This window comes from Danio rerio, chromosome 23, assembly GCF_049306965.1.
Source record: "Danio rerio strain Tuebingen ecotype United States chromosome 23, GRCz12tu, whole genome shotgun sequence".
NCBI lineage: Eukaryota > Metazoa > Chordata > Actinopteri > Cypriniformes > Danionidae > Danio > Danio rerio.
Genome location: NC_133198.1, coordinates 7,649,047 through 7,672,498, shown reverse-complemented (window position 1 = coordinate 7,672,498; position 23,452 = coordinate 7,649,047). Strand labels below are relative to the sequence as shown.

General features: G+C 39.5%; 2 protein-coding genes across 5 annotated transcripts in view; one reads left to right on the top strand and one right to left on the bottom strand.

Annotated features, from left to right (window-relative positions):
• Nucleotides 1–11,006, top strand: part of plagl2 (pleiomorphic adenoma gene-like 2) — an 88,545-nt gene extending 77,539 nt beyond the window's left edge. The window contains exons 2-4 of one of the 2 annotated variants that reach the window (XM_005174102.6): nt 3,880–4,010; nt 4,107–4,524; nt 5,139–11,006. In XM_005174102.6, the coding sequence (XP_005174159.1) occupies nt 4,223–4,524; nt 5,139–6,603 (1,767 nt within the window). In that variant the 5' untranslated portion in view covers nt 3,880–4,010; nt 4,107–4,222 and the 3' untranslated portion in view covers nt 6,604–11,006. 2 annotated transcript variants of the gene reach the window in all.
• Nucleotides 11,007–18,306: 7,300 nt separating this feature from the next.
• tm9sf4 (transmembrane 9 superfamily protein member 4) overlaps nt 18,307–23,452 on the bottom strand; it is a 31,994-nt gene continuing 26,848 nt past the window's right edge. The window contains exons 17-18 of one of the 3 annotated variants that reach the window (XR_012398270.1): nt 22,122–22,822; nt 18,307–20,507 (exon numbers count right to left, since the gene is read on the bottom strand). Coding sequence is in view for 1 of the 3 variants with exons in the window: in NM_200510.2 (NP_956804.2) it covers nt 20,358–20,507; nt 22,122–22,211 (240 nt within the window). In the remaining 2 variants the exon portion in view is untranslated. Of the gene's footprint in view, nt 20,664–21,770; nt 22,823–23,452 lie in introns of all 3 variants that reach the window. The other 2 variants (XR_012398269.1, NM_200510.2) reach the window with 2 other exon arrangements.

Genomic DNA, 23,452 nt, shown 5'->3' with positions numbered 1-23,452 from the left:
GTGTTTGTAAATGTTTAGATTGACACCGTCCTGTTGTTTTCACATTAGCAACAGTGTGGTCAACAACAGACAGGTGGATTTTGAACTCTGACCATAATGGTCAATGACTGGAGGTTTACACTTAAGAGAAACTTTAAAAACAACCATGAAACTAATATCAATGAACAATATACAAACGGATAATTTAAAGCAAAGTAATGCATCCATCAGAAAGGTGATTACTGAAATATATGTAATAATATAATTGAGTTTACTGTACCATCTAATGCTATTTAAGGGCAAATTTATTAGCCATCACTAAGGGTTGCTTTATGTCTGTGTTTGCTTTAGGATTACAGGAGCCTTACATTGTTTCATAAAACTGGAGTACATGTACACACATGCGTGACAGAACATGCACGGACACACAAAGCTTACTTTGTGCACCTCGATGGTTGATGTCGTATAGAAGACATGAAAGCATGTTAAGTGTTATGTACATTACTGCCCTCTAGCTAGTTACTGTGAGATTGTGTTGGTTTGGTAAATGAAATAATAATCTAGCCTAAATAAAATTAAAGTTAAAAATTCACCGTTTCAGAGAAGCCTATATTTAACTGTTATTATTAAAGACACATTTGAATAAACAGGGCAGGCTTTTATTACAACAAACTCTGTTGGCAAGCAGAGAGCAGTGTTGCCTGCACCCCTACGGCCGTACATTTTGCGTAACCAACCATGAGAGGACGCGAGTTAATGCCGCTTATTTATTTATTTATTTATTTATTTATTTATTTATTTTATTATTTTTTTAATACTGCAAATTGACTATCAAACAGTATACACTACGATATATTGACAAAGCAAGAAAAAATGAGAATAAATAAAGGGATGTGTTTGTGTGTTTTAAAGTGTGTATGTACTTGCATGGTGGGAGATTTATACTTACTTGATTAAACTAATTAAATTGTAATTTACCGGCGCAACGAATGGTTTTGTCACTAACAGTGACAAGCAGTTTAATATAGGCTTCTCTGAAACTGAATATTTCACTTAGTTTGATTTAAGTTAGATTATATATTTAGGTTAGTTTATTTTTATTTTTAACAAAACAGTTTGTGTTTTGGCGCTGAAGCATAGTCTGTAGCGGACGGGTTCTGCAGCACTTTGCCTCAGATGTTATTCTTGTTTATTTTGTAGATAACTGACCAACAAATATATATTAAAAGTAGCCTACACTGAAAAAAGTGCTGCATGCAGAACTGTTGTAAACAATTTATTTGTGTTGAATTTAAACAAACAAATGAAATTGAATAATGTTCAACTGAATTTGTTTGTTTAAATTCAACACAATTAAATTGTTTACAACTACTTAACGTAAACAAATTGAGTAAATCCAAGGAATCATCTTTGGATAATTTTTTTTCAGTGTAATTATGCATTTTTTATATTGTATTATTATATTAATTATGAATTATTGTAATCAATAATTTCAATTATTAAAATACAATTATGTGCTGTCATTTTCTCTGTCTCACTCGCGACAATGATTAAATGTAGCCTTTGACAGCATCAGTGTTTTTTGAGATTGAAATAAAAATAAGGGACGATGATGGGGCGAGGGGGTGCTCGATGTGCATAACTTTGATTAAAATCCTGCTGGTGCCCCTGGAAGAGGGAACTCAGAATCTAGATGTTGGTATATTTGTGCCAGTCTGTCAGATAAAATTGCTTAAAACACTTTAATATTTTAGAGAAAGTAGTTAAAGTTTGCATAGCCAATGACTGGTCATATCTATCCGTGACCAACCCATCTGTTAATATGCAGCCTGATTTTTCATTACCTGACCAGCTCATTAACAGCAGCACCCTCTAAAATAACTGCTAAATTATGTGCTCCTATTGGGCCGTGTCACCCACGTGGTGGAACTCATCGTAAAGGACGAGAAAAGATTAAACATGCTAGACTTTCTGCGATGGTGTCATGAGGCGTCGCAGGCATGGGATTGGTTGTCGTGAACTATGCCACATTACTTGAGAAGAAACGATTGAATCTTGTGTCTCGACGTCTATTTGCCGTTTTCGAATCTCTATGACACCCTACGTCAAGAAAATCGTGCCTAAATCGTGTAATCTGACCGGGGCTTAATTGGGGTTGAAACTAAAATATGCAGGACACTGGTCCTGCTGGACCAAGTTTGGGCGCCCCTAATTTAAAGCATCTGAGCACAAGAAATTGTAGCATTGGTAACTTTACGAAAACAAAATTTATTGGATTATTAATACAACGAAGACAATTCAGTGCTATTTGGTTTATTCAATATCTATACCCGAGTATTGTTAATCTCTCTATAAAACCCTAAAACATTGTTTATTTCATTTTCTTTGCTTCATTGTATTTATCTCGACCTGTAATTTGTTTGATTTTTACACATGATTCACTCCACTACAGAATTATATTAATGATAATACTAGAATCCGAGACTTCCCAAACTACAGCCTGCGACCCCCAAAATAACAATGCCAGTGACTCGCGACCCACAACATCCTGTGAGGTTGTTATAAATACAGAAACCTTGCATGCAATGGCGCACACACACCAATAGACCCAAGTCTATTCTTCGCTCAATGCTGTAAATGTGCAAGAAAGTTTAACCTGGTGATATAAAATCAATCTGCTGCATCTGACACTATTGCTTTGTCTTTTATATAATGTAATTACCCTAGCGGTTGCAATACAATAGAACTAGTAACAACCGTATGAGCTACTATAGTAACTAAATAGTAAATGGTTACTATAAACGGCAATTTTTTTCTCTTCAGTAGGTTATGGATAAAATATGCTAATACTTATGGTTTAACAAAAATAAATAGATTTTTGGAAATCACTAGGCAACCCCCCTTCATTGTCCTGCAACCCCTCGGGGGGTCACGACTAGGGCCTGTGCGTCCATAGAGGCGACTTAGGCGGCCGCCTAGGGAGGCAGAATAGAGAGGGCGGTATCCCCAAAACTACCCTCGCCACCCACGTCTTCATCCGCGTCTAGGGTGGCAGAACAGAGAGAGCGCCCACAGTTATATCCGGGTCTTGGGCGGCAGAATAAAGAGGGCGGCGTCCCCTAAACTACCCTTGCCACCCGCACCTCGGGCGGCGTCCCCTAAACTACCCTCGCCACCCGCGCCTCAGTTATATCCGCGTCTAGGGCGGCAGAATAGAAAGAGCATCGTCCCTGAAACTACCCTCACCACCCGCGCCCTCAGTTATATCCGCGCCTGGGGCAGCATAATAGAGAGAGCGGCGTCCGCGACACTACCCTCACCACCCGCGCCTTCAGTTATATCCACATCTAGTGTGGCAGAATAGAGAATCCCCCCGTTTTAATTTTAGGTTTGAGGGTGGCGTGACCGTCCTTTGCCTAGAGCGGCAGTTCAGCTTGCTCCGGCCCTGGTCCCGACCACCACTTTGAGAACCACTGCTATAATCTATATTAATGTGTTCTTTCCAGATATAGCTAATAAAGTCATCTGGAGAAATTGTATTCATATCACAATAAACATAATTGCAGGAAAAAAAATCGCAATGTCAAACTTTTCCAGTGTCATGCAGCTCTAGATTAAAGCTAACATTACAATATTTGATTTAGTAATATGATAGTAGTATAAATTGTTTAATGTTTACAAGGCGTTTAAATGTATTTAACTGATTTAAAAAAATTAACAAAGGAACATTCACCTATTTTAATAAATGCATTGTGTATTGTTGCTTGTTTTTGTACATTAGTACATGTAATTAGCCTTAAACTCATTGTAAAGTGTAACCACTTTAAAAAAAAAGAAATTCAGAGTAAAACATTTGAAGACACACACTAATCGATGACATTTCTTTCATTTATATGAAAGGGTGAAGATGATGATGAGCACTATTGTCGCCTACTCAACCCCAGTCATGGCAGGTGGGACTGGATGAGAGTGTGGAGGTGAATAAAGAAGCCAGAAAAAGCACTTACATTTCTTTTGGGAGCACATTAAGGGTAAGCACTGTTCCCTTGTGTAAGAATGAATATACAGAGAACTGTGTAAAACAAAGGAAATGCCTGCTTCATCTTTTTTTTTTTTCCTTTTCACAGATATCAAACAGTTTAAGAGCCTGAATTCCCTAAACACCGCCGCGATATTGAACCAGAGCCTGGAAGGCAGGGCAGCCACGGCCGAGTTTCAATGGCAACGGCACCCTAGGGCTGCCATGGCAGCAGCTGCCGCCGATGCCCCACACCACATTGCCACACTGACGCTGGAGGACGAGGATCGACGAGGTGCCACCAAAGTGTTTGGAGGTCCCGCTGCTGGGAGGACGGAAAGAGAGACCGAGAACGAGAGGGAGAGGGAGAGGGAAGGCAGTGGGAGCGAGTGTTTGGTGTGCGGTGCCCTCTTCAGCTCACAGGACAAGCTTCGGCTCCACGCAATCTGTCACGCAGGAGAGAAACCTTTCCACTGTTCCCAGCCCCATTGCCCTAAGGCTTTCAGTTCCAAATACAAGCTTTTTAGGTGGGTTCTGTTTACATTTGAGTGCTCCAGTGTACTTCCAGCAGACTCAAGGACCAAACAATTGTGATGCATTTGAGTGCAAGCTTAATTAAGTAAATAAGTATAGTGCTGGGATATCCAATTCTGCCCCTGGACGGCCACTGTACTGGAGGGTTCTGCTAAATTAAACACATCTGAATCTAATCAAAGTCTTCAGAGTTCCTAGAAACCGCCAGGTACATGCATTATAGCTAATCTCATAATTGGCCCTTCAGGATCAAGAATAAACAAAGAGCAGGGAAGTCAGACTGGAAGTCACTGAAAGGCCAGCATTTTGCTGAGTTTGGTTATAACCATAATTAAACACAGCTAAATTGGCTAATTAGGAACTGTAAAATTACTAAAAACTTCTAGGGAGGTGTGTTGGAACTGGTTGGAATATAAACAGCTGTGCTGAAAGGTGGGCTTCAAGTAGCAGCGGTAGACACACCTGGTTTAGGGAGTCCACCAGCAATCTGACACAACCTTGATTAAAAAATGCGCATGTTTGAAACAAAGTTTCATTTAGTTGCAGAAATTTCTAGTGCCTTTGTCCATCAGTCCTTAGCTAAACACTATCTGTTTCTCCTTTGTAGGCATATGGCCACACACTCCCCACAGAAGACTCATCAGTGTTCATTTTGTGAAAAGATGTTTCACCGCAAAGATCACCTGAAAAACCACCTGCAGACTCACGACCCCAACAAAGAGGCCTTTAAGTGCGAAGAGTGTGGCAAACACTATAACACAAAGCTGGGCTACAAGCGCCACATGGCCATGCACTCAGCCACCGCTGGTGATCTTACCTGTAAGGTGTGCTTGCAAAGCTACGAGAGCACGCCAGCACTCTTGGAGCACCTCAAGAGCCACTCGGGCAAGTCTTCAGGTGGTGCCAAGGAGAAGAAACACCCCTGTGATCACTGTGATCGTCGGTTTTACACACGGAAGGATGTCCGCCGACACATGGTGGTACACACGGGTCGCAAAGACTTCCTGTGCCAGTACTGTGCCCAGCGTTTTGGGCGGAAGGACCATCTGACACGACATGTCAAGAAGAGCCACTCGCAAGAGCTGCTGAAAATCAAGACAGAACCTCCAGATATGTTGGGTATACTTGGGTCTGGTTCTCCACCGTGTGCTGTGAAAGAAGAAATAAGCCCTATGATGTGTAGCATGGGACCTACCAAGGACTCAATGATGGCAAAGCCTTTCCACGGTGCCACCCCTTTTCCCATGGGTATGTACAACCCTCATCATCTCCAGGCCATGTCCAATCCAGGTGTGGGTCACCATCATTCATTGGTCCCAGGGTCGTTACCTACTGCCATGGGGATGGGCTGCCATATGGAACCTCCATCATCACTGCACCACCATCACCCACACCATCATCACCATCACCACCCTCACCATCACCACCAGTCCCCACCTACACACCAGCAACAGCCTTCCCTGCAGAACCAGCAACAACAGCACCCTCAGCCACCGCCCAAGTACCAGCTCGGATCTACCTCATACCTGCTTGAGAAGCCCCTGAAGGTGGAGATGGAGAGTTTCCTGATGGATCTACAGAGTGGACTCCCAGTACCTCCGCCATCCTCTGCCGATCCCCACTCAGCAGCTTCCCCCATCAAGGAGGGTTTGGAACCTTCGACAGGACTGTCGGATGACCTTTGCGGGGACCCCCTCATGTCCAAGAGCCCCGCTGTCATTGCTGAGTCTTTGTGTGCTGCTAACATGGACTTTTCTCATCTGCTGAGCTTTATTCCACTCAATCTACAGCCTTACAGTGCCCCCATGAGTTCGGGAGGACTGGTAATGGGTTACTCCACCCCCTCCACAGTTTCTTCTTCCTCATCATCGTCAGCATCTTCGCATGCTGTCGAACCACACGCTGCCACAGCCACCGCCGCAGTGCCTCTTACCTCTTTGCAACCTCAACCTCAGGAGCAACCAGGCTCCGGTGGGGGTCTCGGTCTTGGGCCTCTGCACCCACTCCCACCAGTGTTCAGCTCTAGCCTCAGTACGACCACTTTGCCTCGCTTTCACCAGGCCTTTCAATGAGGGGGCTCAGTGTTAGTGCTCCCCCTAGGGGTGTGGAGATAGAAAACTTGAACACATAGAAGCCTTAACAAAAGCGCACAACAGCTTTTTTTTTATTGAGCCTGGAGGAAAATAAGCATATGAGCTTTTATTTAGGCTGTCTGAAATTTAGCTATGATTTTTTTGAATACCCTTTTGAACCTCTCCCATCATCCCCTCTCCTACATTTTCGTAGTTAGACAGCAGCATCAGTAGGCCTTAAGGCATGGTACTGCATACTTTATAAAGTAATACTATTAGTAGAAAAAAAAAGATTGATTTAGAGAAGATAATCTGTCTTTGAGACTCTGAAAGACTAGTTTGAAGTGATATATGGTTTTTCTTTTCTTTTCCAAATGTGAGACCTGACTTTGCTATATTGTCTCTATTCTACTAAGCTTAAAGTCAGGTGATAGTTGTTCGCCCTAAAACTAAAACCGTCTTCATGGCCAGGAGTGGACAAATTTGTCAAGGAATGGAGAGAAATTGCTAATTTCAAAATGAGTTTTTCAATAGATTCGACTTGATTTAATCAAGAGATTATAAAAATTCACATCCCAGTTTTTTTTTTTGTTGATGATGATACAAATTCACACACATTGGAAAGGTCAGTAACCTTTTTTTAATGTGAGAGCAGCAGAGAGACTGAAAATGGAAAGGCAAAGAGGGTAAAAACTGCACAGTTTGTTCACTTGGTACAATGTGACCACTGACAGAACTAAAGCAAAATTTAACGTTAAATTCTTACAGGTTTACAATTTTTCTCAAAAGAAGCACTTTGTTTACAGCAAAAGGCACTTGACCTATGTGGGTTGCCAAGGTGGCCCACTGAAATCCCCCTTTCACTCCTCTACCTTCTACCTTTCTGAAAAGAGACTGCCATTACACACAAACAACCTCCAGATAACTCAGAGTCTCAGCGTGGTTTTCCTCTTTCCAGCACTAATTTTAAGTCTCCGTGGCAACAATATCTCACTTCCAGATCCTGCCCACCAGATAATAATCTATAAATATATATAAATATGTATTTTAAGAAGAAAAAGGTATTTTAGGCAGGTTTTATTTTAGAGAGACATACATTGTAATGATAACCCTGGTATATGTGAATGGAAAAAAAAAAGACAAAACAAAAACAAGAATATTTTTTTTGCCGTGTACGAAGTACCACATCAAAAATATATATTATAATTGCTTCTTTTTCAGTAAAATTTGTAATTTAGATAGTTGTATTACAATTGCTGATGGATTTTTGAAAAGCAGATACATAATAATGTATCTTGCATCATATTGAACAAAATGGATGAAGTATTAGCTTTTCCCTATAGCTTTTCCTGTTTATTGTTTCTCCATGTGAGTCATGAATAAGGTGGGATTTTACCTGCGTATAATAGACTAATAGTGGCATAATCCAGTAGAACGGACTAGTCTTTAATCTTTAGCGCATGTACTAGAGGCCCATAATGTGATCCAGGTTTCAGTTTGTTTTGTTTTGTTAATTCTCAGTATTCGACGGATGCTGTCTGTTGGTGTGTTTGGTTGTACAATTTTCCAACCTCCGTGATCATTTTGCACCGTCACACTGAAACGACTGAAACCACAATTCCAGTTGCTGTAGGTTCGGTTTTTATATTACAAGAATCTAAAGGGGTTTTGTCGTCTAAGTTGCCATTTCCCAGCAAGTGGACTGCACACATTCTTACCAAATAATCATTCATTACCAATGGCCATGTGAGGAAGAGTTCTGTGTAAAGAAACAGAAGATGGACGTACAAGTCATGTCTGATAAAAACAGATGTATTTCTCTCTCTCTCTCTTTCTTTCTTCACCTCATCCCTATTCTGTGTCCACATCTGCATCAATAGTGAATGTGAACAGGAAAGACAATAGAATGGTAAAAGGCCACACCACAAAACTAAGACAAAACAATATAATGCTGCTCTTGGTGCTGTGGTTGCCAGCAACCATAGACCACTCTGGAAACATATATATTTTTTAAAACTGCAAATAATCTTTAGCAGAAAACATGCACATTAGTACACGTGAACTGTTTTCTCTGTTCTTCAGCTGCTTCAGTTCGAATGAACATTTTATGAAAAGGGTCTGAAAAGAGACACAAAGAAGTCACCAGCCTGGTCTTTGACATTCAAAGCATGGGACATTTGATTGGGATATTGCCTAGTCGTTTTTGTCATTATATTATTTTCTGTTTGTTGAAACAGGACCTCAAAACAACACAACGCATCACCTCATTTATTTGTTTTTCATACCAAAAACCTGGGGAGAAGAAACTTGTTTTTGCGCAATGGCGAACTAAAGAGCGTTGCTAATACTGTACGAAGAATTTCCTTCAAATGATAGTTTCATCAGAAAGCCAAATATAGTATGTTCACAAGCCTCTTTCATTCATTTTCATTCGCTTTTTTCGGGGCCGGGTCTTAGGAGAGGACTTCAGACTTCCCTCTCCCCAGACACTTCCTCCAGCTCCTCCGGGGGGGATCCCAAGGCGTTCCCAGGCCAGCCAAGAGGCATAGTCCCTCAAGCGAGTCCTGGGTCTTCCCTGAGGCCTCCTCCAGGTGAGACATGCCTGGAACTCCTCCCTAGGCAGACATCCAGGAGTGATCTGAAACAGATGGTCAAGCCACCTCAGTTGACTTCTCTCAATGTGGAGGAGTAGTAGCTCTACTCCAAGCACCTCCTAGGTGACAGAGCTCATCACCCTATCTATAAGGGTGTGCACCCAGCCACCCTGCGAAGGGAACCCATTTTGGCCGCTAGTATCCGAGATCTTGTCTTTTCGGTCATGACCCAAAACTCATGACCATGGGTGAGAGTAGGAACGTAGATTGACCAATACATCGAGAGCTTTGCCTTTCAGCTCAGCTACTTCTTTACCACAACGGACTGGTGCATGGACCGCATTACTGCTTCCTCTGCACCAATCCGCTTGTCAATCTCCTCATAATAATAACAATAAAGATATTATTTTTAGAAAATGTAAAAGTTAAAAGCATGAAACATTGATTGAGTAGTGTACAGACGAAATTATATAAAATAAATAAAGATTGAAATGAAACATTTGGCTTAAAGTACTATTTTGTTATATTTAAAAATCTATTTATTTTGAAGAAATATGAGGAGATGCATATGTAACCTAATAAAAAAGAGGCTTTTGGCAATATTTAAGTTTGTCCTCCCCAGGTTTTCTGTGAGCTGATCTGAATCCTAGCACTTTTAAACCTTTAAAAAGAGTATTTTTCAGCCTTGTATGTTTGTATGTTTTTAATTTTGTATTTGATTTTGTATGTGCCATTAGTTTGATGTGTAGAGTTTATTCATCTTCGTGTAATTGCTGTTTTCCTCCTTTTTCCAAAAGAGTAACAGTATTTTAGATAGACGTTCACTAATACTCACCCTTCCCCCCCAAACTTTGTCTTGTCATACGTTTGAGGAAGTCATTTAATTGTGAAATAGATCTTATTAGAGTAACACCTTCTCAGTGTCTGAAACCATCATTGCCGCAAACATAAGAACATTTCCAGCTCCATCTATAGACTGAGGTGTTTTCAATCGACATAACACGCTGGCAGGTTCGACTGGTGTGAAATTTCTCTCAGCTTTCTGCCCCTCCAAAAAAAGCACTTTTGGTTTAAATGAAGTTTTATGTAATAACTGCCTGGATAGGTGGAGCTCAGCATCTTCAGTTTATTATTTCGCCGCAGAATAATTAACAAAGTTAAGTGGATCCTTTCCTCGTTTGTAACAATGCACTTGTATTTCTCCCCCCTGAGATACTAGTTGGTTCCTATAACAGAACAAAATGTTAAGGGAAATTGTAAGGTAACCAAACTAGGGTAAAAGAAACAATCTGACTTTTAAAAAAAGGAAAAAAAAAAAAGACGATGCTCTTTCGGCTTCTAGTAAGAAAATGGGTACGTCCCATGAGGACAAAATCCACTTGTAGTTTGATATATTTTAGCTTAATGTAAGTCTTGCATTCCAAGCTTTTTATGTAACTCGTTTAGCAATATAGTCCTTTATTTTTAGTACTTGCTTATTACCACAACTTCTGAAAAAAAGGTGAAAACAACAAACGGAATACTCATTCTTACAATATCTGAAACAACTCGGAGACGATGATTGACAGGACGAATTGTACAATAGACGCGTAACGGAGACAAACAGTGTGCTTTTTGTTGTTGTAGTTGCTGTTGTTACACGGCTCACCTGCGGTCAGTTGCTGCATTGTAAAGTTGACAGATTTGTATATTGGTTGATCCAAAGAGATGACATTACAACAAACCTATTTACTTATTGTACAGTACATTGTACCATTTGACTTGTAATGTGTTATGTTAAAATGATTAAAAGACAAACCCACGGTTTCATATTTCTGGCGTCCCTTTTTTTTAAGCGTTTGATTTCCTGTCTGCCGTGGTGGGAGAGGGTGCGAGGAGAAAACAGGCTGAGAACTGCCATTCACATACCGGACAGCCAGAACAGGAAACCACACACAGCACACAAATGAAAAGACAAGAACGGCACAATTCCAAGTAATAAAAAACTGAGCTATAGCCAGGCTTAATTATAATGCGTATCTCAAACCTATACTTTCACATCTCAAAGAGTTGGTTCCGAAAATCCCACCGGCAATACATAATGCAACATCATTTCTCATGTGAAAATCATGTTAAATCTGGAGGAATTTGAGGTTTTACAGTTTTGTCTTGTTTTCCAAGAACAGCTAAAGCTTGGCCTTTCTGCTCTTCTCAGAAAACACTGAGCAGTGCCTTGTGATACAAGTTACTTTCCAGAACCTTCTCGTTTACTGTTCCTTGCTGGTGGAATAACCAGCCGACCAAACAACTTTGGAGGGAGGGAGGTGGCAGAAAGAAACCGGGAGCGCTAGCATTTACATCGAGGGAATGACATCTGATGCGAATGAGTTTGTTGTTGTCTTAGAAATAAGATATATGGATTAAACATATATATTATTTAAATCAGGGATTTTCAAAGTGTGAGGCGTGCCTCCCCTGGGGGGCGCCAGAGCATCAGGGGAGGCGCGGGAAAAATATTATATAATAAAAATATAATTATTAAGTTTAATTATTATATGTAGTTTTATTATATTTACACGTTTTAATTAAACAAAGCTAAAAAAAAAATAATACGTCAAAAATAAGAAAACCTTTTTTACCCAGAAGGCCATAGCTGTGAATTCGCTTCTGTTTGGCAAGCCCGCCAATACAGGTATATGCCTGCTAATACAATGGATCGGTTTCTGAGACCCCCCGATTCAAAGCCTTCAAGTTCAGGGCTTAAACCCAAAAGACGACGATATGATGATCAGTATTTGAGTTTAGCATTTACGTGGACAGGACCAGCTGATGAATGACGACCTTTAAGTGTGGTTTGTCAAGATATTTTGGCTAATGACAGCATGAGACCTGCTAAACTTAGACTGTTTTGACTAGGATGGACAGTTCTTGGATCTGTTCTATTCATATTGAACCATCATCCTAGTTTTAAAAACGTTATATTACAATACTTGTTATTATAATAGTTGCACTTTCATGCAAATGATGATAAAAGTGAGTTAACAGTCTGACATCTGTCTGTGTCTCTGTGTCTTTATATATACTGTATATGTATATGTATATATATATATATATATATATATATATATATATATATATATATATATATATATATATATGTGTGTGTGTGTGTGTGTGTGTGTGTGTGCGTGTTTGGGAGGAGGGGGCGCCAATGGATAAGTTGTGTCAAAAGGGAGGCCCACTGTCTTAGACTTTGAAAACCCCTGATTTAAATAATGCTTTCAGCGTATTTTAACAGCTTGTCACCCCTTGATAAGCACAGTGATTCTGCAAAATTAACGTTAAGGTGAGCAGCGTTCATCTGACAGGTCCATTTGCAATAGCACCCTGCCAATGGATATTGGATAAGACGAAGTGACCAAGCAACCAGCCCAAAATATACAATCTCATTGAAGCTCCAAGAGAGAAGTTAAAGGTCTACAAGTCTTTGGATGCCAACAATGTTGTTCTTTGTGGTCATGTGCACAAAATAATGTTCCATGATTACCAGATTCAACACTATGTAGTGCTAAAAAACTGAGGTTCTGCCTAAGAATACAGAGCTGTACAAGGTCTGGGTAATCATCAGCAGGCAAAACAGCTTAATTCTGACAGCGAACTATACCTGTACGGCAGGGTATGTGAACGTAAACATAGAGGTAAAGTTGGTTTTATATTCGCACATTCGGACTTTCTCCTTAATAATAATTTCATAATAGTATTATTTGCAAACTCTTAATAGCGAAAACATATTAGCAGCAGCCAATGACTATCAAAGTACAACATTGTTCACAGTCAAGTAAACAGTGTTAATGTTGTTTTCAAGTTACACTTGCATGTTATTTCAAACAATATTCAAAATTCCATGGTAAATTATATAGGGAGTGTGTCGCAAGTTGTGACTGCATGAATGTGTAAATATAAAACCAACTTTACCTTAATAACTTACACTTTTACGTTTCATTCTGAGCATTCAGTGTCCGCAGTTTAATTAACCATGTTTAACTGTTTATGCTGAAATCATTGCTGCAATAAAAAACGAGTTACGTGTATGATTCAGCATAGCGTGAACTTACCTGTTATAACATGAGAACTGCAGAGTCCAGCATTTCTAATTAGGTCGTCACTTCATTTAGCTCTCTTTTAGCCAAAGACACCTGCAGTTGGCATTAAAGCAGTGTGGTGTATAGTAAAAGTTACGTTTTTTTTTTTTTTTGGAATTTCTAAAATAAAATTTCGAATTTCAAATTTGGCATCCTACCGCACAAAACGACATCTTTACTTTTGCAGCCCGTCTTTTTTTGCAACCGGAGACCCATGTGATGTCATTTGTGATGTAGGTTGGTAATTGGTCTATTGAGATGTTCATCTTCCTACTGCCCCCTGTAGCCAGTTTTCAAACAAATGCATTGTCTTTAGCCTTTATTATAAACAGGTTTTACTGTAGGCTTTTATTTACACATAAACATTGATCTGTTACCTTTAGTCATTTCGCAGATGCTTTTAACCAAACTGACTTACAAGGAGGGGATAATGAAATAAAGGAGCGATTCAATGAAATAAACAGGGATCACATCAAGTACAAAGATTCAGTCATTCATTTTCCTTCGGCTTCATTCCTTTATTCATTATACTCATACACTACGGCCAATTTAGTTTATTCAATTCATCTACAGTATAACCGCATGTCTTTGGACTATGGGGAAACCAAAGCACCCAAAGACAACCCACGCAAACACAGAGAGAACAAACAAACACAGAAATGCCAAATGGAGCAGTTGGGATTGCCAGGGAATTAGCCGTCCTAGGTGTTTGGGGATCATTCCACAAGCAAGGAACAGTAAACCGAAAGGTTCTGGAAAGTCCTTTAGAGCCTCTTGGTGATGGTATCACAACGTGGCGCTTAATTTCTGACCAAAGGCTTCCAGAAGAGTGCAAAGCCTGTGCTCATTCTGTGCAAGAATTCAGAATTTGATGCAGGCTTCAGTCAGGAGCCAGTGCAAGTAGATGTGTGATATGGGCTCTACTGTTACATTTTTTTCTTTATTTGCCCAGCCTGTGTATGTATCTCTTTTCACAACTTTTTTTGCAATTGCTTACAACACAGAGAAGCTTGATTTCAGAGATGATTTCAAACTGAAATGACTGTACAAAAAGACAAGTGCACTGTCAGTCAGGGGCTCTTGCAGGATCTTATTCCAAGGTTTGCACAAATCCAGCACCGCCCACCTTTCCCCCCCAGTCATGTCAAGAAACACGAATGCTTACTGTTAAAGACATTATTTAAGGGTATTGGTTATGACTAGGCCCACATGGAATCTGCGCGCGCAGAATTCCGCAGATTTTTACCCCATCGTTAATTCTGTTTATTTACTTGAGTAAATGTGTGTAAATCCAAATCTATTTCGTTTTTTAATCAATTACTGTAATATTATTGACTAATATGAAAATGTTCCTCTGATTTACGTACAATGCAGTTTGTAAAAGCAATATTTTCTGTCTTTTAGTAGAGATATTATTTGAGAGACTTGCTTTGTTTACCAAATAAAGTGAATCTAATTAGATTTGCAATTTAAACATTAAATAGACATTAAAAAGGTATTACTTTTTATTTCACACATATTAAGGATTTAGTTATGATACTCTCAAAATAATTCCGCAGAAATCTGCAGATTTTTACCAAAATTCTCTGCAGAAATAGCAAAAAACGTCCGCAGATTCTGTCTGGCCCTGGTTATGACGTAATTCGTTTCTCTTTTAATTTTTAATTTCGTTGAAATCTAAATGTAATTAAAGCACATCAGCATTAAGGAAAAATCAGATGCTCAAGACGTAATCTTTAAAATTATGACATATTAAAAAATTTGCAAATATATGAAAAAAGATTGTGATAGAATACAATTACTGAAGCATTAATTAAATCCTTAATTTCCACTGACTGAAAATCATCCACCCGCACAGTTGAGTGGTGGACGGGCTCAAGCAAAAATATAATTTGCATATATTTTTTGGGCTAAAATATATTCGTAAAAGATTTTTGTATGTTGTTTGTCTCTATGTTTACATTTTTTTCTTGGTCAGTTACCTGCTAGCCAGATAAAATAGAAGAACAAATAGCAGTTGAGGTGAAGTGCTTCTAATACGCTATTCTTCAACTATGCCAAAACACAAACTGGATTGTCAAATAAAATAATATTCTAGCCTAAATAAAAAAAAAGTGAATTATTCAGTTTCAGAGACGCCTGTTTTTAACTATCCCATGTTGTGCCGGTCAATTACAATGTATTACAATGTAATTACAGTTTCAAGGTGGCGCTTACTTTCTGACCAAAGCTTCCAAAAGAGCGCAGAAGCCTGTGCTTATCATTCTGTGCAAGCATTATAGTTTTGAATTTGATGTTGCTTCAGCCAGTAGCAGTGCAAGAATATGTGTGATATGGGATCTACTGTTACAGAAAGGTTCTGGAAAGTCATTTAGAGCCTCGGTGATGGTACCACAAGGTGGCGCTTACTTTCTAACTAACCAAAAGGTTCCGGAAGAGTGCAGAGCCTGTGCTCATTCCTGTTTTTTTTTTTTTTTTTTTTTTTTTGCCGAGCCTGTGTATTTCTCTTTTTACAACTTTTTTGCACTTGCTTACATCACAGAGAAGCTTGATTTCAGAGATGATTTCAAACTAAAATGATTGCACTAAAAAGACAAGTGCACTGTCAGTAATAAAATACCTCAATGGCTGCAATTCAATTGATGTTTTTGAAATATGACAATTGACAACAATGAATATTCAAGCAGTGATTTATGAGCCATATATTTTTTTTATTTTGATAATTTTTATCTTAAAGAGAAATTCACCCAAAATGTTTAATTTACTTACCCTTAAGTGGTGCCAAAACACGTCTCTTTATTCTGTTAAAAGCCCAAATTTTGATTAGTAATATGCATCGTGAAGGACTTCATTTATTCTACTTGAAGGGTGATTTTCCTCAAAATTTAAATTTGTATTAACCCATGGGTTTTCAAATAGTTATAGCTATATAGCTGCCAACAAGGCCGTCACATTCCAAATGGAGAGTAAAACCCTTAAATGTTTTTTATGTCCAACTCACAACTATTAAATTACACACACACACATATATATATATATATACATACACACACACACACACACACACATATATATATACATACACACACACACACACACATATATATATATACATACACACACACACACACACACACACACATATATATATATATATATATATATATATATATATATATATATATATTTATTTATATATGTATGTTCCACCCTACTCCAGGTGAAAGGAAGTGCTCATGTGCTGCTACTACAGATCATTTGTACATATGGGTAAAAAACACAACCAGCCCCTTACATGTTGTCCAGTTAACGTACCTCTCATCATTAGGGCCAGATATCAGCCGAAGTGACTTGGTCATTTTACAGTCTTTAGCAGCTCTGCATCAGCAATGCTTGAGTCTTGATACAATGTTGTCAGAACTCCGAAGTGTAGATTGTGAGGACGGGGAAGGTTGTACATGTTCAGTTCATTTCATCTTTATTACTTTAGCACTTTTACAAGGTAGATTGCGTCAACGCAGCTTAACATAGAAGTTCTAGTAAATTGAAACTGTGTCAGTCCAGATTTCAGAGTTGAAGTTCAGTTTATTTCAGTTCAGTGTGGTTTAAATTTCACTGCTGCAAGTTCAAACTGAAGAGCAAATCCATTGATGCGCAGCTCCACATATACCAAACCAAGCAAGCCAAAGGGGACGAAACAAACTTTACCAATTGACGAAAGTGAAGGAAAGAATCTTAAGAGAAACCAGGCTCAGTTGGACACGACCATTTCTCCTCTGGCCAGACTTTTTGTGCAGAGCTGCAGTCGAGGCTGGAGAACACTGGACGTCCATCATGGAGAAGCTGCAGGTGTGAGTGTTCCAAAAGATGAAGCTCACCCTTGCTTGAGGTCTTCAACTCTAAAATCCACTCACATGACGGACCTGTCTGTCAGGTTGTCCAATTGCCCTGGAATTGTTGATTTACTGCTGTGATCTTAGTTCTCCTAATCCATCTTAACTGACTAATGAGATTCTAAAGTTTTATGCAGTTTGATATAAGCTTCCCATCCATGGACACCCATGCCTGTCTGCACAAACACCTAATAATGTCACAATGGCTAATCAGGTTGATGGCATGAGTACAACAGGTTCAGGCGAGTCTCTGAGTTAAAACTAGGAGCTTCATACCTTCTCCTGTCTGGATTTCTGGGTCGAATGGAAGTGTTTTTTTTTTTTTTTTTACAAACAGTGCCATATTCCATATCACCCTGCAACCCAAGGCTGGTTACTCACTGAAGGTAAGCAGGGCTGTGCCTGGTCTGTCCCTGGATGGGAGACCACATAGGAAAACAAGGTTGCTGTTGGAAGTGGTGTTAGTGAGGCCAGCAGGGGGCACTCACCCTGTGGTCTGTGTGAGTCCTAATGCCCCAGTATAGTGAAGGGGACACTATACTGTCAGTTGATGCAGTCTTTCAGATGAGACGTTAAACCAAGGTCCTGACTCTCTGTGGTCATTAAAAATCCTATGACACTTCTTGTAAGAGTAGGGGTGTAATCCCAGTGTCCTGGCCAGATACCCTTCATCGACCCTTACCAATCATGGCCTCCCCATTCATCCACGTCCACTGAAATGCCTTTATCGATGTCTCTTTACATACAGCTAGTGTGTGGTGGTTTACTCTGTTGTCCTGTTGTGTCATCCAAGTGGATGCTGCACACTGGTGGTGGTGTGGAGAGACCGCCCTCATGATTGTGAAGCGCTCTGGTTGTATGGCCATACACCGTAAATGCACTATAGAAATACACATTACACTGCATAATGGACTCTTCTGAGAATACTGAAATCAGCGGCAGGAAATCATTACTTTCCAGAACCTTCTCATTCAAAGCTCCATGCTGGTGGAATGAATTTTCCTGCCTGTTTGAGATTGTACTATATAAAACAATGTTTTCACAACAGTTAAATTGGACAATGCTATGTGCCGACTGAATGTTCTGAACGCGTTGTAAATGTCAACATATTGGCACTTTTATTGTTTTATACATTATAAATGGACATTCTTAGAGGAGGAAGGGAAAGACGGGTTCATAAAGAAAAAAAAAATAAACATGCTAAACCAAAGACCTGGGACAGCTCCACAAAAATTGATAGAAAAAAAAACAAACAAACTAAAAAAGCACCAACATAAAGCACTGTATTTACACCAGAAACATACACAGACCGATCTTCCCAACGCAACAGGCAGAATAAAGTACATCTGTAGAAAATATATTCTGTAGTTCTTGCATTTATTCATAACATCACCTGTGAACCCACCGACCCAGAAATATACTGCTGATCAATACATTTGAAGAAGAGGACAGATTAAAAACAAGCCGGAGAGAAACAGACTGATCCAAAGATGGAAGCAGATTTTACTTGGGTGTTTTAAAAGAAAATAGGGCAGAACATGAACCTAAACATTGTAACTTGTGTATTGTGGAACCAAAAACAAAACTGCTGAACCATTTTGGAATAATCCTTAAGTACCATAAAACACAAGCTAATGTTCTGCTACCTGCCGTGCACTGCACAAATCTGTTGATGCTCTTGATGTTATAAGTAAATCCACCAACATACATCTCAAACATTCGACCAGACTCGAATGATTCGGGTGAAATTATGAATTTTTACTATTGTTGTGTAATAAAAAAAGAATAGAGAAATGATACTGCATCATTATTAGTCTTTTAGGTCTAATGACCTATATGCAAATGGAAACAGTAGGAATCTTACCTCATCATGTCTTTACATCCCATAATTTCAGCCCATGCCAACAAAATGACTCACTTACTGACTCACTCACTGACTGACTCACTCACTGACTGACTGACTCACTGACTGACTCACTCACTCTCTCACTGACTGACTCACTCACTGACTGACTGACTCACTGACTGACTCACTCACTCACTCACTCACTCACTCACTGACCGACACACTCACTGACTGATTCATTGACTCACTCACAGACTCACTCACTCACAGACTCACTGACTCACTCACTCACTGACTCACTCACTCACTGACTCACTCACTCACTCACTGACTCACTTACTCACTGACTCACTCACTGACTCACTCACTGACTCACTCACTGACTCACTCATTCACTGACTCACTCATTCACTGACTCACTCATTCACTGACTCACTCATTCACTGACTCACTCATTCACTGACTCACTCATTCACTGACTCACTCATTCACTGACTCACTCATTCACTGACTCACTCATTCACTGACTCACTCACTCACTCACTGACTCACTCACTGACTCACTCACTCACTCACTGACTCACTCACTGACTCACTCACTCACTCACTCACTGACTCACCCATTCACTGACTCACTCACTCACTCACTCACTGACTCACTCACTCACTGACTCACTCACTTACTGACTCACTCATTCACTGACTCACTCATTCACTGACTCACTCATTCACTGACTCACTCATTCACTGACTCACTCACTCACTCACTCACTCACTCACTCACTCACTGACTTACTCACTCACTCACTCACTGACTCACTCACTGACTGACTCACTGACTAACTGACTCACTCACTCACTCACTCACTCAGCAAACAAGAACTCTGAATCAAAGACATAGGAACAAGTTGAAATCAAACATTATATTAAAAGGACACAGAGTTAGATTGTAAAATGATATAATATGCAACTATGTCTTCAAAAGCATGAGACCCAGCCCAAAAATCCAATCTCCCCACCTAAACAAACAAAAAGTCAAATCGACACACTTTGGCCCATGTTGTGTGTGCAAAAAGGATATACAAACAATAAAAATGGAACCGTTCATAATGTTTCTCTACATCTTTGCTGAGGCAGAGAGAGCAGGAGAGAAAGGTTTTGATAAGTGTACAAAACACATCTCTGTTCATTCCTCCAGTCCATAAGGGGGGCGCTGCTGCACCTCACGCCAGCAATTCACACGCATCAGTGCTTGCTTCACAAAACAGAAAAAAAGGAAACAAAAACTGAAAGACAGATCTCAGTCGATTTTGACTGCGGCGTAAATTTTCCGTATGAAGACGTAAGCAGCGTAGAAGCCAATCGTTCCCGTTAGCAGCCAGAAAGACAAAACCATCAGGGCCGTGTAGCCAAAATACAGCAGAGAGGGGATGAACTCCACAATGTCCAGCTGAGAAAGAAAGAGAGACAACTACGTAAATGTTGAAATGGGACAAAACAGAAATGCCATCTGACCCAGCCAAGGCTCGAATTAGTGACCTTCTTGCTGTGAAGCGAACGTGCAACCCACTGCGCCAATAAATAGAAAGAAAGTTACATTTGTTGTCTCCTCTTTTTGGCTAATGCGAAAAATGGTAAGATCCGTGACTAAAGAAATCATTACATGATCCAAACTGACATTTGCGATAAATTACAACAGGGGTTCCCAAACTTTTCAGCCCACGACCCCCAAAATGACAGTGCCAGTGACTCGCGACCCCCAATATCCTCTGAGGTGGTCATAAATACTTGCTTGAAACCTTGCATGCAATGGCACACACACACACCAATAGACCCAAGTCTATTCTTCGCTTAATTTTTTAAATGTATGTCAGTGCTGTAAATAGGCCTGAAAGTTTAACCTGGTATTATAAAATCAAACTGCTGCATCTGACGCTGTTGCTGGGTCTTTAATTTAAAGTAATTACCCCAGGGGTCACAATTCAATAGAACTAGTAACTATAAGCTACTATAGTAACTATATAGTATAAAGTAACTATAGACAACATTTTTTTTTTCTTCAGTAGGTTATTGATAAAATATGGCAATTCTTATCGTTTAATAAAAATAAATAGATTTTTGTAAACCACCAGGCGACCCCCCTTCATTGGGGGGTCCCGACCCCCACTTGGTGATCCACTGCATTACACCACTAATATACAGGGTGGGCCATTTATATGGATACACCTTTAATAAAATAGGAATGATTGGTGATATTAACGTATTGTTTAAGGCACATTAATATATGTGAGGGCGTTTGTAAATAATTCGAAATAATAAAGTTACATTAAATCCAGGCACACCATTGTTTTTCTTGTGAAATTGCCAATAAGTTTTATTAAGGCGTATCCAAATAAATGCCCCACCTGTGGATGTAGATTTACTTAAGCATGCATTAAATTGATCTGGACTAACATTACAAAACATATGGAATTTAAGTCTCAGATCATTTTTTTCAACACTAACAATAACAATTACGGTTTCTTTTAAGACCAAAACAGGATTTCTGAACAGCTATAAATATAAAAAAATAATAATAATAATCTTACACACTATATAAATTCTTACTATAACTGAATTTATGAGTTTATTGAACAGGATAGCCCCATCTAAATTTTGAGGGGGTCCCCAATAAGACATACAAGAAGTAAAATGGTCTGAAATATATTTGGACTTCCTTAAGAAAACCCCCCCAAAAAAACGAATGCAAGTAACGTGTGTGTGTTTTTATATATAAACAAGACATACAATTCAGACTGTCTGTTTAGCTCTGCTTCAGAAGATTCCAGAAAATGTAAATAAGTCCCACAAAGATACACAAACACCTCATTATTCATGCTTAAACTGGTTATTTTACGGCAGTTGGTGTGGGTTAGAAAGCAGCTGACTTTGTGTACACTGAGAATGATCTATTGTAGAATTCATGCCAGTTTGAGGCTAAAACACATTTTAAAGTGTTTTAACCAATAACAAAAACATAAGGTGTTGTATATGAACTTAACCAGCAATAGTCACTGAAGGTTACCTTGTTGACGAAATAGAAAATGGCATAGATCAGGACGTAGAAGGCAGATCCTCCAGACACAAGGAACGTCCTCCACCACCACCGGTAGTCCTGCGGAGGGAGGAGCCACATTGATTGACAGCTGTCATATTCAACTTCTACTGACAGTAAGTGATTAAGTTTTACCAGACCGAGTGAACGGCATCGCCATTTCAAAGATGATTTTGCATTCAAATGAAGTGACCTTTCTTTTTGTTATCGTAGCTCTAAAATTTGCTTTTTATCTTCTGAGTGTATGAGTGGACAGAGCGTCAAAGATTATAACACTCAATCAACAACAAGAATGCAAAGCAGCACTTTAAGCACACAAAAAGGGTCAAAAAGTTCTTGGAACAGCATGCAAGTAGAGTCCCAGAAATGCTACATTTACCAGTAACTAGGCATGACTAGATATCAGTAACAAAATCATAACTATCCATAAAATAACTTGCTAAAATAGTATTGTTGTTGGCCAAATCTCTGGTTTGAAATCCAACAATCCAATCATCCCTAGATATATTTTAATAATCACGAAATATGACATTGTGAGTTTTTAAAATTGTTATTTTCTTTCAATGAAAAAAAAAAATAATAATAATGGTTCGTCTAAACCGGGGCGCCCAAACTCGGACCTGGAGGGCCAGTGTCCTGCAAAGTTTAGTTCCAAGCAAAATCGGACACACCTGGGGCCTCATGTATCAACGCTGCGTACACACAAAAACTTTGCGTTCGCCAGGTTTCACGCTCAGAATCGCTCACGTTTGGATTTACTAACGATGAACTGAATGTGGGAATGTGCTCAGCTCCACGCCAGCTTTATGGCTGGCGTCCGCACATTTTTTGTGCGTGTCTGTTTTATTTCCATTGGCGACTCCTAGAGGCAGTTGTGTTAAATTGCACTCAACAAAGTGTCTTTGAGCCTTGCAGCTGTATGAGACGGGTTCATCTAGCAGGTATATAAGATTTCCATACCATACAGTTGACCAGCCAAACATTAAAGCACAATTTGCAGCGGTCACCTGTTTTCCCATTGTAATGGGAGCGATCTACTACACACACATTACTATAAAGGCACCACCTGAAGATGAGTTTGCATGCGTGAATCAGAAACATTTCCATTCAATAAATGTGCAAATAAAATAAGATGCACAGACTTATTAATGATTCCTACTTGTCTTTCTCGTGATAAATAGTAGGCAAAATCTGATATGTAGTGGGGGAAAAAAAGAAGAAGAATGAGTTCTGGATTCGATGCTGGATTCGAACCCAGTTCATGCTCGAACGTGTCAAAACATGTTAACATGCACTTTACG